This window comes from Plectrocnemia conspersa, unplaced genomic scaffold (assembly GCF_051122295.1).
Source record: "Plectrocnemia conspersa isolate PC_06_02 unplaced genomic scaffold, ASM5112229v1 ptg000010l, whole genome shotgun sequence".
NCBI classification, from domain to species: domain Eukaryota; kingdom Metazoa; phylum Arthropoda; class Insecta; order Trichoptera; family Polycentropodidae; genus Plectrocnemia; species Plectrocnemia conspersa.
The window spans coordinates 21376702-21396008 of NW_028277174.1; the positions used below are offsets into that span (position 1 = coordinate 21376702).

At 32.3% G+C, this 19307-nt stretch overlaps 1 protein-coding gene across 2 annotated transcripts in view; it reads right to left on the reverse strand.

Annotated features, from left to right (window-relative positions):
* Appl (amyloid-beta-like protein) overlaps positions 1-19307 on the reverse strand; it is a 237073-nt gene extending 217766 nt beyond the window's left edge. For both annotated transcript variants that reach the window (XM_088195805.1, XM_088195804.1), the window contains exon 1: positions 19141-19307. In XM_088195805.1, the coding sequence (XP_088051931.1) occupies positions 19141-19206 (66 nt within the window). In that variant the 5' untranslated portion in view covers positions 19207-19307. The remainder of the gene's footprint in view (positions 1-19140) is intronic.

Sequence of the window (19307 nt, forward strand, 5' to 3'; positions counted from 1 at the left end):
AAGACTCGTGAATTTCGCGAAGCGTCTCGATCACTTGTATTTCAATGAATGGCTTTTCTAATTCCTTAATATTGACTAAATCTGTAAGATTAAACGATAAGACAACATCGTCTCTAGTCAAGCGTTGAAGGTTGAGATATTAAATTATTTTTCGTAACTTTGTATACATAGGTTCTAAAATATGTGAGCTTGAGGTAAACATAAGAATATGTATGAATAAGGAAGGCTTCCTTAGGAAGCATTGCCAAAAGTAAGCGAGGATTTTTTATGTATACATACATATATGAAATAGCTCATTATTTGAGAATTTTTATTCAACTAAATTTTAATAAATCATCACGATATGTATCTCTTGAGATTGGGAAAATCTATAAAAACCTAAGCTGTGATGATCGATCGGAGTTATAATTATATAATAATCACTAATTTAAACACGTTAAAAATTTTAAAACACTAGATTCAAGCCCAGGTCTTTCAAGTAATAGTCATTGACCTTTACCACTTGTCTATCGTTCTGGTAAGTTCATGAAAACATTGCAAAAATAAGTCGGTCTAATTAAATACTTTGTTTTCTCGATATTTCAATAGGTTGAGAATCTAATAAATTTACCGTAACATGCTTGTAAGAGACTTCGCTAAAAGGTTAATTGGTTCTCTGAATACGCTTTATTATAAAGAGAAATACCATGTTAAAAGTTAAACGATCTTTAAAACTCAATGAAGCATTAAAATAGCGTTATTTGTTCGAAGTATTAATTTTAAAATAAAATATTCTTTCTCTGCAAGACCTGGTAGGTATGCAAAACTTTTAAAAATTAATACTTAAGACTGTTCGCTCAAAGTATGCAAAATGTACATGAAATATTTATTTTACCAAAACACGTTTCCGTGCGAAATGTTTCGTTCTGCGAAGTTATAACCCTAATGGTTAACATTATCTTAAAATAAAAGATTTAGTAGCATAAGAATTTACTTAAGTAAAAATAAAAGCAGCATACGATGTAAGAATGAGATAAGAAAAGTCTTTTATAAACTTTTCGAAACTTCAATTTAACTTTAAAGTTTTTACTTAATGGTCTATAAATTACATTTTTTCTCATTGCCTTGTTTGATGATACGCCGAGAAAACTCATGCGTATAAAACTAATAATTCCACTGATTTTGAGAATTAAATAAAAAAATATACATCATACCATGAATTCCCACCGTTCATCATCTTGGGTACAGCAATTTTATACCGGAAATACAATAATAATCCGGCTGGTACATACCATTAGAAGGCAAATATTTTCACCCAGAGTACGTGCATATATTTATGTACATATACAACGGTCAAAATGGAGTCTCCGAATGCAGAATGCAGGTCAAATGACATGCGGTGAGCGAGCGGCTTGTTTACTCAACGCAAACCACCGCAGAGTCAGCTCTGTTTGCCGAACCCAAACACCAAACCAGTATTACGTAGATAGATATGGGACAGGAGAGGAAAAGTCGACCCATGGCGGTTTGGCAGAATCGAGGATATAATAAAACAAGACCTTTTGTCCTTAAAACATCATCAAAACCCGCAAATCCACACTTATTTGTACTACAATGAATCTATGAATTTTCATACTATTTTTATCTGCTAGAACATTCAGCTTAAAATGTAAAATTTCAAATTAGAGAAACATTTACTTCTTAAGTAAACTCCTGTCACATTGAGCGACTATCCTTGTCCCTTAGTTATTGTCATGGCAAAAGCGAGTTAAGTATTAAAATAAGAGGCTAATCGCTAGATATCTTTGAGGTTCCACACATACTATCAGCCAGTCAGGATCGTTACCTCAATAAAATAGTATGTAATCAGTGCCTTTATAAAAAAAAACACGTCCGTCGTTAGCGAGCGTTCCCACTGCGACGGCGCCGACACGATTTTATTGCTTTTGACGTGAATTTTTGCCTTCTAAGAAGTTGGTATTCGGTATATTATATATTGGAATATCGGTAAGGATAGCTATCATATTTTTAAAACATAGTGTAATATCGAAATGCAGACAAACTATGGAGCAATATGTGAAATGCGATATCTGTCTGTAAATATTCTTACGCTTATTTTCCCCCGAGAGATGATTGGCTTAGTTTGTATCTTGGACTTCACCTGATACAAGTTCTAAAACTATAATTAGTTTTAGAACTTTCATTAGGTTAGGTTTGGGTTTGAACAGAAAATGGACGTTTCACAACTGTAAAATTGAGTTTCATAGTCATTCTAGAGCAGCATATTAGCGCCTATCAGTTAAATTATATTTTCGCTAGTAGAAATATATATCTACTGGTGAAAATGTATTTGGAATTTATTAGTGAAAATATAACTTTATCAAAAAATACTCATTCACTGTAACATTTATTCATTGGATGTAAATAAAAAATGGTTAGTACAATCCATAAAAACATTAAATTTATATAATACATCTTTGCTGTTGTTGATTTTTCGTAATTTTATTGCTTCTTCCTTAAGTATTTAATCTGAAAATTCAGATCGAATACTTAAATTTACTGCTACTAATTTACTTTATACCACCTCCCCCCGCCTCTAGGCAAGCCTGGCTTTATGTACCAAGTACATTTTATAATTCCAATAAATATATATGCGTATTTTTGCATGTATACCCTTCAAACATATATCCAGAAATTCGACATTATGTACATACACGTACGAAACGAATTAGGGAACACCGGACACGTGCTATACATAGCAGAGCGGAGCATATTGGCTCTATTGGTAATGTCAGTGCATGCCGAAACGGTGCTATAAAAATAAATCCAACCAAATGTTCAAGCCGGGCCGGCGGAATGTACCTTTTAAAAGGCGCTCAAGGTACTATGTACCACTATAATACCGATTCGAACTCTACGGTTATCGCAAAACGGTTCCACGAGGGCGTGAATGGCTGTAATATTAGATTGATGGATAACTCTCTCCGGAAAGAGAAAAAAGTGTTGGCGATGGTTATTTATCATTAAAGGCACATCGGTGTTATAGTAGCGAAGGGAGATGTTGTGTAATAATATACATATAATACATAGCCCATGTGATTTATCATGTTATGTAAAGTGATTGATACTATCTTCCCTTTTATATCAAAGAACACACTCTATACAGATTCTATCTAGTCTGCTTATTATTTTGTTTTTATAAAAACCAGTATCATGCATAAATAAATTACATTAAAAAAATTATAATTGTTTAAATTTAAAAAATATTTAAAATATACAAATGTGTATCTAGCTTTGAATATACATATGAATAATTCAAAGTTTGTATATTTTGCAGTGAATGTGTTTTATATAGTAAAGTTATATTTTCACTGGCGTTTCAGTGAAATCATATCTGAATATATTTTCACTGGTAGATATTTATAATTTTTCTAGTATAGTGAAATTATATGCTGCTTAAAACTGTCTATGAAAATTAATTTGACAGTTGCGAAACGTCCATTTTCTGTTCAAACCCAAACCTAACCAAACCCAGTTTGGCCTAATGAAAGCTCTAAAACTAACTACATTTTTAAAGCTTTTATTATGTTAATTCTTATATTTAGGTTTTATTTTTAATATAGTAGTATTTTGTCGAACTGTAAATACATGTGTAAATATATGATCATATGGAATGGAACAAATACAGTTTTACTGAAGCCTAATTTTAAAATATAACTTCACCGGCAATATACATTCACTGAAACATACATACTTTTAGGTATTAGGATATGCTTGTGTGAAAAACATTTACTATATTATCAATTCGAAATGAATGTCCTTCGGGTGGGTTCGATTTCTTTCAATTTTGTTCGGTTTCGCTTTATATTGCTTTTTTCTTGTTACTGTCGGGATTGTAAAACGTTTTCATAAAAAGCAATAAATGTAAATGGACGATATTAGAAAACATTTTAAAAGACAGAATTATACGAAAATATGCAATATTTCTAATCAGTTTGTTATTCAACGTAAACTATATCTAAGAGTTGTTAAATAACATTTTTGAAAAGAATGTAAGCGAAAAATAAATAAAAAAAACATCATAATAATCCCAAAAATATCAAACAGAAAGCTGGAAAGTATCATACATATATAGTTATAGAGCGTGGAGGGAATTTCGCATAAGATTTATTTATAAATTAATGGGAAAATATGTTCCTAAGGTATCATACATTACTTTATGTAATTTGATTATTTTATAATCATTGTATGCAACAAATTGATACGTGTCAATGCACATAACTTTAAAATAACCTATCGCAAATACGTGTTAAAAGCGTAATAAATCAAATTAATATTTGTGACTTGTTAAACAAGTGTATTCGTCACGCTAACGTGTGCTCGGAAATTTAAACACATGTATGATCGGAAATTTAAACACATTTAGAGCATGTTTCATAAAGTGCGTTCAAAAGAGTGTTTTATACAATAGAAGTAATATAAATTAATCTGTGAGTTATTTTCAAAAAAACGTGTATGATTTAGAGAGGCATTTTTAAATTCGCATAAGTTTAAAAAATATGCAAATGTAAAATGACCTGAAAGGCGAATTATTTCTTGGGTCAGGAAGAAAAATAAAAAAAATCATATTAAATCTACAGCTTTCAATGTAATAAAAGAAAAATATTTCTCAGCTAAACTAAAATGTCTTAGTGGTGGTTTTGAACTTTGAAGACAGGCATTATTTGTTAAGGAAAAATCATATTAAATATAAAATTATGCCTGAAAAAACTTTCTTGAAAAAACTTTTGACACATTTTGAGACGGACGTAATGGGGGTGGCTTCACAATGTCTGAAAACTCCTGAATAATTCTACGCTCTTTAGACATTGCGAAAAATGAAATATATGTGGTTTTGAGGTCATTTTTATTCAGTCCATATATACTAAGTGACGGAATGATACATACATTTGTAGGTAAGTACAATACGTCGAAAAATTAAAATAAACGATACGTAGCGTAATTTAATAGGTCCATGTTTTCGTTGAACTTTTACGGCCTCTTCAACTCGGCAATATAAATTTTATGCTTTTCCGAAGTAAACCGCAAGGGGCGCAGGGAACTTTCCGCCGAAGTTGTTTAATGAGCGCCATTATACGTCAGGCCGTAATGACACGTGCGTTTGATGGCTTCTTCTATTAATTTGCCACCGAAGAAGACTGAAGCTGCGGCCATCTCCCTATGATAGGATAATTAGGCAATTTGAGGAGCCCGGGACGCGGGGATGGACGAATCGGGTGTTTTGGGAATAAGGCAATTACGACACGGCGATTAAATCTGAGAGAGAAAGTTTATTGTGTGTGCGCACTATATAGTTATTTTGTAATATAACAATAATTATCGAGTGAGACTTAATTATAGAAATGAGAGGGGTCGTAATAACAATTTTATATGAGCGCATGACGCGACGTCTGCCTCAATATGTCTGTGTGCACAATGGCTCGAGAACGTCTAGGCGACATTTCACGGTCTGAGAAGAAAACGCCAAGCCATTTTCAGGTCGTTAACACCAAAGGAAAAATGTCTGAGACCGAGCAGATATTTTCTGTGCTTTCATAGCGCCCCTTGGTTTAATTACGTGAGTACGAGAGCAAAAGGAAACGACTGCGGCACGGAACGAAGGAAAACCAGAGAGGAACTTAGGTACAAATAAACGAAGGAGCGAAACTTCCAATCGGAAACAACACATTGAAACCGATAAAAGTAAGTAAAAACTAAGCAATTTGTTCGAGCGTTGAGAATCAACAAATTAAGGCTACATTATGAAGAATAAACGAAAACGATCGAGCCAAGATGATAAAAACAAAGTTCGAAAACACAATAAGCAATATCGCCTTATGCGGTTTTGTATCCTACGCGAGGGAGCCCATTAAACGTAAAACAATACATACGAGAAATACCATTATTCATAATATATATTTACTTATATATATTTATAGCATACATAGTATATAGTTAACACAGTATTGTATTCATCTAAAGAGTGTCGAATGTCTATGAAAACCTATCATGCATCATACATATTGACTTAAGTTTAGAAAAGTTTTACGATAATATTTACATGTGTACATGTAGCGACAACTAACAACCGAACAAACTTAAATAAAACTGTAGAAACATTTAATTTTATCACAAACACACATACATATGTAACAGTCGTTACAATTGATAGTCAACGATAAACAACATCTACAAATAGGTGTTTAATATATTTTATACTTTTTTCGAGATTGACAACCAAGTAATTCATCATTTGTAATCAGTGAAGTAAAATAGACAATGAAGCAGTATTATTTGTAAGTTACTACATATATTGCATGTTTTTTTCCAATATTTTTTTATTATCTTACTATAGTTTCATCTCAATTTATTCAAATTATACTACATACATACATTAATTGCATGATTTTATAAATATATATATTCGCCTCAGGTTGACAGGGACGGCATTTCAGGTTTTTCCAGGGGGCAAAAAGACAAAAATTGGCCAGTCTGTGGTGTTTGTTTTCATATTTCAATTTCATTAGGATTCGTGATATTACATTAAATGACATGCATTTTTTGTTCCAATTCAAGGGAGGGGAATTACCCTTCTTGCCGCCCCCATAAACGATATCCCTGTTTGTCGAATATTGGATATAAAATATTATATTATCCTATATCAGAAATCACAGAAGAAGTTGTATTACAAAAATTAACGGTCTTGATGTTGAGGACTGATACAGAATGGATTTTTAAGGTTGGATAAAAAAAAAGGAAAACATATTTTCTCACTTAAAATTAAAATATCGTATATTTATAATCCAGATGAATTTCTTTTTGGATTTTTTTGGGGGACAGGTAGGGACATTTTTCCCTCACCCTCCCCCTCTTCCAATGAATTTGGACAGTAAAAAGCATTTAATGAAATACTATGAATTTTAATAAAATCGAAATATTGAAAGTGAACGACTACTGAGTAGCCAACTTCCTCCCCCCCTGTAAAAAGCTAAAATGGTGTCCCTGATACTAAACCAGAAATTCTCGGGTTATCCCTCAAAGAAAATCTAAAAAAACAGTCTCGAATCTATCCCGAAAATATTTTTCAATATATCATCAAAATAATTCATATCGGAATACATTTATAATCGGTAGAAATATATGTTTGCCAGTGATAATATAATCTGACAGGTGCTAGTAAAATTATATGATTTCAACTTTTCCATACGTAATAAGATATATATTTACATACTTATCATTATTTATTTACACGCGCTGTATAAATGTTACAGTGAATGTGTATCTTCAGTGGATATATATTTATACTAGTGAAGTCCAAATACATTTTCATCGGTAGATATATATTTCTACAAGCAAATATATAATTTAACTGATATTATATGCTGCTCTTAAATGTTTGTGAAACTTAATTTGACAGTTGCGAAATGTATATTTGCTGTTCAAAACCAAACCTAATCTAATGAAAGTTCTATAACTAATTATAGTTTTAGAACTTACATTAATTCTTAACTCATTTCTCAAGGGAAACAAGCAGAAGAAGAAGAACAGACTGATCTCCGCATATCACTCCATAGTTTGTCTGTACTTAAGATATTACACTGTGTATGTTTTAAAAATATCTGTCCTTACCAATAATAGATAAAAGCGTTGGTCATAGTATATCTAAACCGAATTTTGGTCAATAGGAGGACGCAAAAACAATTATCATTTCTCAGAAGTCAAAAATTCACGTCAAAAGTAATAAAATCGTGTCGACGCCGTTGCAGTGGGAACGCTCAGTAACGAGCGTTCTAAACGTAAAACAGGTAGCAAAACATACAAAAGGGAGTTTTACAGCTCACTTGACCCCCCACTTTTAACTGGTGCTATTAATCTGTGTATATATATATATATTTGACACACTTAAAAAAAAATTTTTGAATGAAACTAGTATTTGATTATTCGTAAAGGCGCCTATTTGCTCTACATTTATTCTAGACGTCACATATAATATATATTTAGTATTTAACTATGAAGTCCAGCATATAAATCAACCTTATACGAATTCGATTTAAGCTTTAATCGGGAAGGGAAAATCTTACACAAAAGCCGAGACGCAATTAATTATGAGCCCGTTCAGATTTTCGCCCCCACCTACAACAATTGAAATGGAAAAAAGATCCATCGAACTAAAGTGGTCGAATCGGCCTTTTAAACTGATAACCATAATGTGGAAGCTAGCAAAAAAAAGGCGCTCTCGTAATTAATCAATCGCAGGGCTCAAAGGCGCCACGACAATTCCGCGACTCCCTGGGGGGCATAATATTAAAACGGTTCTGAATTAATGAAAAGAGAGATAATAATCAAAAACGGTTTAATACTATCAACTATTGTTATTCTCGAGATTTTTTAAACAAATTAAATTTCATTGAATTTAAATGATTCAATTGCCAGCCAATGCGCGGACGGGCGTTCAATTGTTATTTAACGACCTGATTGTAAAAATGTTATTAGAGTTTTTTGCCTGCTAATGCATCGCTGAGATGAGATACCATGACGCGTCATTTTTTAGGTCACTGCAGGTGCTTCATATATTAGTATATTTATTTAATACAATGATGAATGGTGTAGATTGGAGAGAGAGTCTCACTACCACCTGCCTAACGAATAATCAATTAATTATTCAAGGAATTATTACCTGCGCGTCAATATTTAACGTAACTTTCAACGATAAAGCACATTGTGCCCTTATCTATATTTTGATAGTCGCTAGTATCAAAGGCAAAGGAATATCACAGAGTGTATATAATTTAGATGAAATGTTATTCTAGGCACAGATTAAACTGCTTATATAATAGAATAGAGGATCGTATGGCTTTATCGAATCTAGAGAGTGCCTATTCTTTAACGATATCTAAGCTAAGCAAACAGCGTCTCGTGTTTTATCGGATAATTGCGACGAGTAGAAGTGAGTCACGCGATACCAGCCTCGGGTTCGACGTTGTGGTGTTTTTAGATTTAGAAACCGTCCGACGCAGCATCCCACGTCAACGACGGGGGGCGCGATAAAAGACTTATGATCGTTTATGAAGAGAGAGTAGAGAAACAGGCGGAGAGTACGTACACTTAAAAGCCTCCAAGTCGAAACGTTAGTCGCTATGGCGACGGCATGATGTGGAGCACGCAAAGATTTAATCTGCGATCTCGGGAGATCCTCGCGGTAAATCACCGGCATGTGTGTGGTCAGACGGCCGACGAGGTTCCCTTCGCCACTTGAGTGAGTAAATATGACCAAGACGAAACTTAATTAGGGAGGATAAGCGAGACGTGCGAGGGCATTCTCGCGTCGTCAGTATGTGGAATGGTGGACTTCCTCGGTTTTCTCGGCACGATAGATAAATTAAAAGCGGCTTTGCGCTATCAATTATAGAAGCTTTCTAAGATTAAGCGTATTAGGTTAGCATGGAAGGTGTAGAAGTATTACAAGGTATATTAGAATAAGAAGAGTATACCGAAGGGTGAACACAAGTATTGAAACACCAGACTGAAATCAATGTCAGTAAGTCATTGACACATATTTTAATAATTATAAACTATTATTGCAGCTAACAATTATGTAATGTAACCATGGACGACCTAGTTTTGTTTTTTATTTTAATTATTCTTTATGATATTTATCCGCGAGATTAGGAAAATCTAGGAAGACCTAATCTGTGGTGATCTATCGGAATTACAATTATGCACCTATCACTAATTCCGATACAAATTGAAAAACATTATATGTAATTTGAACACAGGTCTTTTAGATATTAGTCACCGACATATACTACTGATCTATCGTAGTCTAATAAATTTCATTGATACGACTTCTATATTAAATAAATAAAAAGTATACAGTGATTACTGATAAAGAATATAAATTATTAAGTATTAAAAAGTAAATACATAACTGTGCCATAAAATAAGAACATTTTTGATGAATAAAAGATTAATGCGGTTAAAATATAATAATAAAAAATATCAAAAATACATTTTGCAAATTTTTTGACAGTCGAGAATCTAGATTTATGACAGGGAGTAAATATATAATAATAATTGAAATCGAGTGGTAATACGAATAAGTACATTCTTGGTTTAAAAACAAATAATTAAGATAGCATTTAACATTGTTTTAGCTCCTCATAACTGTCGCCAAAAGCATATTTGCGCTTATCGTTTTACATTTTGTGAAAAAAGAGAAATTGTAGAGAATCCTCGAGAAATTTAGACATATAAGAAAATGTATGTATTACAGTACATATCTTTAACTTATGTAAAATCTTTTTACTGATTTTATTTACTACAATTAAGAGCAATAAGTGTGCATGTAACTTATATTATAAACGAGTAAATAATTACTACATTATTAATTTATTTTAAATTATTATTTTACCGAACTCGACCGAAGTAACCCACTATATTTTCCGTCCTTGGCCAACTTTGGCCAACTTCCAGAGAATGTAGTGCAGACAATATACGAGATATTATTAATGTTCTAAATAAAATATTGAAGGCACGTTTAATTAACAGTCACATTCCATTATATGATATTATTCATCTATTTTGCAAAATATGACAGCATTCTATCGTATGATTTCTACAGCATGCACATATAACCATTCTTAGCATTTTTCTATTTTTGTGGACCAGTAAATATTCGAAGAAGTCGAAAACTGAATATCACAATATTTTTGGAATAATAAAAACAATATTTTTGGTGTGTTAATCGTAAATCCCTGTCCCTTGTTTAACTACCTGCTTTAAGTGCAGCTGCAAGTTTAGCCGATTTAGCACTACTTAATGTTTTAAAAATTGCAGTGATTGTAAATCATTTAAAAATATTCGTATATATCTAGTTTTTAACAAAAAGATTTTATTTAAAATCATTATTTTAATTTTTTTATGAGAAATTTTCAAGAAAAAACACTAATTGTGTTCAGAAAATTTGTTAAGAAGCTGGATAGATCGTTTAAGGAAAGTATTCTGGCCGTATCGTGCAAGAATAGGGGACGCAATCGCGTCCTGTAGCAGAAAAAAATTAGGCATCGTCTTAATGTCGACACAATACCATTTATAAGCAACTTTAAAAAGTGCTCTATTTATAATACACTACGTCAAAAATGCGATGGATTGAATCCCAACGCTCTAAGCAAAATTTTCTCTCAATTAATGAACTCACGCGAATCGCTAATAAATTATTAAAGTGACAAGCGCTCCGCAAAACGAAGCCGAGCATCCTCGACGCTTCCCCACATCTACTTGAATGTCATTTCTGAATACTTGGCGAAAGTTTTTCTTTATTTTTATCACTTCCGCCTAAATATAAATTTCGCCCGGCAAGATATGGAGAATGTAACAATGTGACTTTGGGGATTTGTGTGAAGACAGCAAATCCGCATTGTAAGAAAAAGCAATTGACCTAAATTGGATCCCTGCCGTACTCCAGAACGAGCGTATCAAATATCACATACTGGCATAGTTTAGCCGTTTAAAATACGGTATTTATGATGACGCATAACGCTATGCAAACTCGTAGAACGACTAGCAGAAATATAATTATAATAAGAAAATAAGACGCCATAATCTTTGTCCCAATAAAATACAGCAGTGAATTTTTACGTGCTTTTGTAATGTCACGAGACGGGAATATGCGGTATGGTTAGATTGGAAGTCACCGCTAAGCAGAAAACTGCCACCAACAACTTCGTGGAATATGGCGACAAGTAATACAAAAGAATATGTAATACGAAGAAATAAAAGAAAGGCGAAGAAAGAGATTATTGTAGTATTTGAAATACGTATAAATGTAACATTTTATGAGTCACAGTTCGAAGGCGTTCCGTGTAAGGATTTGTTATGGGAAATTCAATCGTATCATATTTAATATTCTATGGAAATGGAATTGAAAAACTGAGTTTGTGTTAGTTTGTTATGGAAATGGAAGTCGAATTGAATATTATTTATGTTAAACTGTATTAAAACAGCGTTTATCACTACGTGAAAGATTCACGTTTCCAGGCCTAAATAGGTGTATTAATTCATTCATGCAGAGCATTCACAAACATGCTGCAAAGCTGCGATTAAAATCATTAACGTAAAAAGTGTTCAAAGCTGTTGTGCATTAAGTATGCATAAAGCTTCCTCGGCAGGCATCCTTGAAAATCTTTTGAGAGTTAACCGAAAAAAAGCTCAAAACTGCAGAGTCTGAATGAAAAACACACGAAGCTTCTGTTTGTTTTCAGGATCATTTTCGCGCTTCTCTGTCAAAAAAAAGCCGTTTAAAATCCACGCATACATAGACAGAGATAGTGAAATTCCGCTTCAGCGAATCTGGGGCATATTTTTTTGCCGTGGGAACATCGCGGTTCGTCGGTCACCGTCGTTTCGCGTCACGTCATGGCCGTATCGGCGGGCAATAAAAATGCGTTCGATTTTCCCAAAAGAAGCCTCCTGACGAGGGATTAACGCCGTATCCGCAATGCAGGTCCGGCATTCTTCATATTTATCCGGTTATTTCCCCCAGGGCTGAATTGAAACGGCGCCAACTCTTCGCTGTGAACTTTTGCGAGCGCGGGGGGTGAAAGGTCGCATTGCAAATTTTTATTGTATAGCGGCGAAAATCAATCCGCGCCTCGGAAACGGCGGAAATCACGGCCGGGAGACGCGGGCGTAATATATATTTATGAAGAAGACATAAAAAGTTAACATGCTATTAAGGCGATCGATAAAACACTTGCCATTTCCCCGGCGAAAATCGAATTTGAAGTTTATTGCCTTCGGCAACAAATTGGACGATTTCTTGAGAGAGGCATTCGCAGACAAATCGTGAAATTGAAATTTAGATCTACTATCATAAAATAAAGTCATTTGTTTCATTCGGAAACTTTTAATATACTATAAAGCTCCTCGACCTATTTTTAGTAACCAGTATTCATTAAATTATATGTATTATGACACTTTAAAATGTTTATATAAATTTCATTTTAATGACGGTTGATATTAGGAACAATCTTCGCCGCAATTAATAAAAAAATATTATGATAAATGTGTGTATTTTATTATAATAATTATGACTGCTTTACGAATGTATAATAAAAAAATTGTAATTTCAAAACTCCCAAGAATTACCATAACAAAAACTACCAAACTACCGCACTAAATACCTATATTTATTTATGATCGTAAAAACAATACGCATTGTCTCGTACACTGTATTGTTATACGTATTCTTTTGTCATCGTCAGAAAGTGACCACAATGGTTTCGCTTATAAAGAGCTACCCGGGAAACAAACTTTTCCTTCATTACAGAGTTTGTTTATTTAATATTCAGGGTTTAGCTATACACCCATTGGTGTAAATAGGTATTTTTTCAGAATTTTTCATAAAAGATTTGACTCATATCATCAATTCGATTCACACACTCAAATAGAGCGAGAAGGGAGATCGACCCAGAAACCAGAGAGCCATCCGTGGTGAAAATGTTAAGAACTATTTTTAAAACACTGACGCTTAAATTTAATCTAAATATCAGTATAATTTATAATTGTGCAATAAAACTACATGAGTATATATTAAACAGCTCTTAAGACGTATAAGTCATACAAAACCAAAACATCTATTAATAAAACAAATATCAAATAAATTTAATAAAAAAATGTATTAGGCAATTCCGGAATTAATGTCATTTTTTTAAATACAAGTTCTAACAGTCAGACGTGTTTTAGTCGTTGATACCTGAGTACGTCTTTTGATATATGTATGGATAAGTTGATGCACATCTGGATTCCACGTTCCGATATGTAAAAAATTTACAATGGCAGAATTCTTATCGAGTAAACAATTTATACGAAATTGCATGTCATATGAATTTATTTTTAAAAAATCTTTAACTATAGCCAATAAAAAATTGGAAATTACAATATCAAGAATAGTCTGATTGTGGGAGACCAGTAAAGATAGACGATGATGCCCTGGCTGCAGAAATGGCAGCAGTCCGTTTCAACCATGTTTAGACACATTTAAAATTTGTGGAAGCCTTAGAGAGAATGAGTGTGAACGAAGAAAATAAATCGGCCTGTATCCGTATATCCCAATAGCTTATGGATCTGGATCTGCTTTTCTCGATCATTTGATAACCGAAGATGAGTAATGGATGTTGTTTGACAACAATCGTCGTAGAGGACTGTGTTTATCCAAAGAACAAGTAGCAAAACAAATCTCGAAGCCCGAGCTCACTGTTGAAAAGCTTATTAGTATGTAAGGTGGGATTGCAAAGGAATTATGCATTACGAAACTCTTAAACCTAGCCAAACAATAACATCAGTTTATATTGTGAAATATCAGCTGGATCGTTTGCACGAGGAAGTAAAATAAAAGGTCTGCACTTGCAACAGAAGTCTAATAGTTCTACAACAGAACAATGAGCGTCTCCATATGGTTTTATCTTATCCACCATATTCTTCAGACGTTGCTCCTTCCGAATACCATTTCTTTCGGTCAATGCAACGCTTTCTAGACGGAAAAAAGCAGATTAAAATGCAGATTTGCGATAAACAAAATGCATATTTTATACTAATAAAATTATAAAAATTGATAGAGATATATCAAGAAGTAAATTAATTTCATTAAAAAACGACATTTATTTCTAGATTACCTTATATTATGTGGGTTCATTAAAATTTATTGTAATTTAAGCAATACCTGAATTAAATTAAGCTTTAATGGACATTAACGAAGTACTAATAATATTAAAAATAATAATAAATAATATTTTTGGTAACCAGTATGTACGTATGTACATATATCGAGTTCATAAATTTTCATTAAATTGTCAGAGCAATTGTATTACTTATGAAAAACATTATTTTTATATTTTTGATAAACATTTTTTTAAAGTAATTAATACAATAAAAAAATATACGTTGTATTTGTTTTAATATAGAAATAAACTAATATACGTATAACACAAAAAATACTTGTAAATTATAAATTATGGCCAAGAGCAATTGTTGATAATGAATTGTGGGCGAAGAATGTTCCGCACACAAACAACTAATGCATAACCTAAACGATAACTTCTCATTAATGACATAATAAATTTGGAGCAGTAATAACTAATGTTATTATACATTGAAGACTTTTTACAAAAACAAATTCATATATTATATGTACATATAACGTATTCTATGATACTTACTAAACAATAAACAAAAATAATTGGTTTTATTATTCAGTTTTTAGGTGATTGTGTCATGAAAACAAATTCATGACACAAGCACCAAAAAAAGTTGATGGGCGATAACCCAATGCGTTACAATGAAGTAAATAAAATCAACACCTACAAAGTAAGTAGTGAGACACCAAACTGAAGTCAGTCAGTAAATCAGTGACATACATATATTTTATATTATATAGTATTTTTACAGCATACGATCAATATATATTAATACGCGTGGACATAACTCAATTTTATTCTAATAATTCACTATCATATTCATCTATGAGATTAGGAAAATCTAATTTATGATTATGGACCATAATTATAATTATATAATCATCACTAAATCAGCCCTACCAGACACGATAGAAATTTAAAAAAACACTAGGGTTTATATTGGATTTGAACCCATGTCTTCCACGTGTTGGTTAATAAAACAGTGGCTAAAATAGCCAGCGCAACAAATTCCTCTTATTAATATTTTAATATATGTACATGCGGAAATGAATGTTATGCCTAAATAAACATTTAGCCGAAAAGGAAATAATTTTTAGATGCCATTGTATTCGACCCTTGTGAAGTACAAAGCTTAATTTGTTTAAAAGTTACTTAAAAATTAATTTCAAAGTCGAAAAGAGTATTAAAAATAGTTATAGGATTTTCGACGATCGTTCGAGCGTGGTCATGGAGCAAAATCGGTTAAATTTGAAAGCTGCTTCAGTGTTTTTTTTTCCTTCAGTGCTTCAGATTTATATTATAAGACCTCGGGACGGGTCGCAATTAGCAAAGGGCTATTAAGTCGAAGCGTTTTTTTGGAATTAATTATACGTCCATATAACGGCCGCGCCGGCTATTCTACGGTCTTCTTCCGTCTGCTTATTTGGGTCAACGAGAATAAAGGGTTAATTGCCGATTATATACGACGACGTCAAACAGATCGTTTCGCCAGAAATTGATAGTCAATTTGAATTCCTAAATACAGAAAGGGTAAGTACTGTTTAGCAAATTACTCGAAAGCCGTTGAATCTTTGAAAACAGCGCGTTTTAACAATAATGATCTATTATTTATTGTTGAATGCAGTAAATTGCATTGAACTTAATAAGGAATGGATTATAGCGTACTGGTTTCTCAATTAGGGATAGAGTATTATTGAAATGTATAAATTTGGTTTACTTGATTATATGATTCGTATCACTGTGACATATCTTTCGACTTTTATTTGCTAGTTCAGGAATCTAATTTAAGGAGAATATTCGAAATTAAAATTTGAATTGGCGTTATTAATAGTCCACCAGCAATTCCAATTACAAAAATAAATTAAAGTCAGTATAAAGGTTAAAACGTGCGCCTTTTCTACAATTAATCAAAAATTAAGAACTGCTATTTTTTTAAACTAATTTATATTGAATGTAATAATTGAAGATATTACACGAACAAAGAAATATCATCCTTTAACCCTTTTGTTGGCACAATCTAAATATCGATGTATTACATAATTCAAAAATGTTCAGTAAAATATGATTTTTCCCTGAAGCAAATATACTCTACAGCGCAATTAAAAAACTGAAATATCGAATCCGTCAATTATTGACAAAGTAGCAAAAGCTAATATATATAATTTTGGCAACTAAAAAGTTAAAAGATGATTTTAAATACATACAATCAATATGAATATGATTCATATTATAATTTTATAATCTAATGATTGTAAACTGTAATAATAAATTATAAATAATAAAACATATGTCACATATTTACAGTCTGATTTCGTTGTAGGTATTGAATGTGTTTACCCCGTTGTAACACATTGGGCTAGCGTATGTCAAGTTACAACTAAAGATAATACATATATCGATGGCTCTTAATCTACATTTGTAAAACTCTAATTTTGGGTTTGAAACTACTAAGCAATATAAAACCTTCATATATTTAACGCTGATTTATTAAAACTACGATATGATATTAGGTTTATAAAAATCAAACTTAATATATGTATGTTTTATAAATACAACTAGATAAAAAAAAGATTTATAAAACAAATATTGTTTATGTTGCTAATTATATAAAATTTAAATTTAAAGTGTAAATTGTCTTGTAATTGTAATTAGTAATTTCCCACACATTAACGCTATAAAAAAACTTATCAAAAAAAATTACAAATCTATTGTTATAAAAGAAACACTGTAAAATATATGTAAGTCCGCCATTTTGTTCGCGAATCATTTAGTAAATCAAGAGTAGGTAGATGGAATGATAAAAAAACTACATGTGAAAATAACAAAAGAAAAATTCCAGATAAATCTAGAACATCTTACCAATTCACGTTAAATTTAGTGCTTTTTTATAAATTTAAATTCTCTCTTGTGGCTAGTTTCATTGTGTATTTACGATTATTAATTATGTGTTTCCAAAAAAAAGCGTATGAAATTTCAGGTTTTATTATATATTTGATTTTTAAATTACTTCTAGGGTAAAGAAAATGGTATATATAGTATTGCCTGGTTGTTTTAGTTTTTAGAATTACTTTATCTACATATATGAGATTTCCGCGAAATTAAGGTACTTTGCCGAATTATCTAGAAAATCGTTATACATTTTATTTTTTACTAATTTATTGACAGCGAGAAAACATTACTGTGACTAGTGTTTTTTCTCAAAAATTATTTCTCGAGAATTTCTTGAGAAAAATGTCAAATCGAGAATTCTCATTTCACAAGTAGAGAACTGCTTATCTTTGTTTCTTCTCCTGTGAGACAGCGCATAGTTAGATTTTAAATATGTTATTTTATATGAGAGCAACAGATACGGCACGATTCCTATTGGTCTAAATACGAGGATTATGAGAAAATCTCTATATTCTAGGAAAAGATTAGGTACTAGGGACAGCAATGGATAATTAATGTAGATTTAGAGATAGTGAGCTTAATTCTTGGAAGGTCGGTCTTTTATAAATTTAATAAGTCACAAGTTTAGATTAGTTAAAAATATTGTCCAGTTTTTGCAGTTTTGACTGAAAAACTAGTATAAAAGTCTATTTAGACTGCTGATTAGTGATACATACAAGTAAAGAAAAATATTAAGCTATATGGTACTACTGTCCTGTAAAACCTTGCAAATTGATTTTATGTATACATGTGTGAAAATAAGGTGAATGTTGTATATCTCAAAAAAGTAATTATACACAGTCAATGAATACTTCGTAGACGAGACTTGATGAAAGTCGCGTAAGCGTTTTTTCTGCTTTAAAGCGCCTCTTTTGTAAAAAGTATTGTATTTGCGGATAAAATGATCATTAGATTTTAACAAATTTATATTCCGACATTACATAAGCGAGCCGTAATATCCTTTGTGCCGAAAAGACGGAGTGGAGTATCCACGCCCACATTTGCAAATCTAGATGACAGAATGAGACGTTCCGCAAGAGAAGGCGCAGTCGGACCAAAATTAGATTATACAGTCTAATTAGACGGCCCCCTTGGAGTTTTTTTCCCGAACGACTTGACTTCTCAATAACCTATTTACAAAAGGGCAAAAATTGACCTTTGTTTTTATTTATCAGCCAAGCGTATCGCCCCTTTATGTATTTTTGAATATGGCAACACAGCTCGATTTAATTCAAATTCAAATTCAAATTCAAATATATAAATATAAATATTATTAAAGATGCGACATTTTTAAATTATATGGCTCACCGATCAATTAATTTGGGCCAAATAGAGCGATCGCGTGACCTATGATTTTTGTACGTAATTTTAAATACGGTCGTTTTATTTCGAACCGCGTGACGTCATTTGTATATGGACGGTCTTTCGCGGTTCTGTTTTGTTGTGGAGCTACATCACGCGATGTATTGTAGTTAGTAAAAAAAAAGAAGAAAAATATTACCTGAGTGACGACCAGCTGCAGGATCAGGCAGGATGCGGAGAGGGCTCGGCCCTCGCTGCGCGACATGGCGAGTCCTCGGGACGCGAGACGCAAGACGCGAGACACAAGGCGAATGCGACAAGCCGAAGCACCGGCAAACTCCGACACTCGACTGACTCAGTGCCACT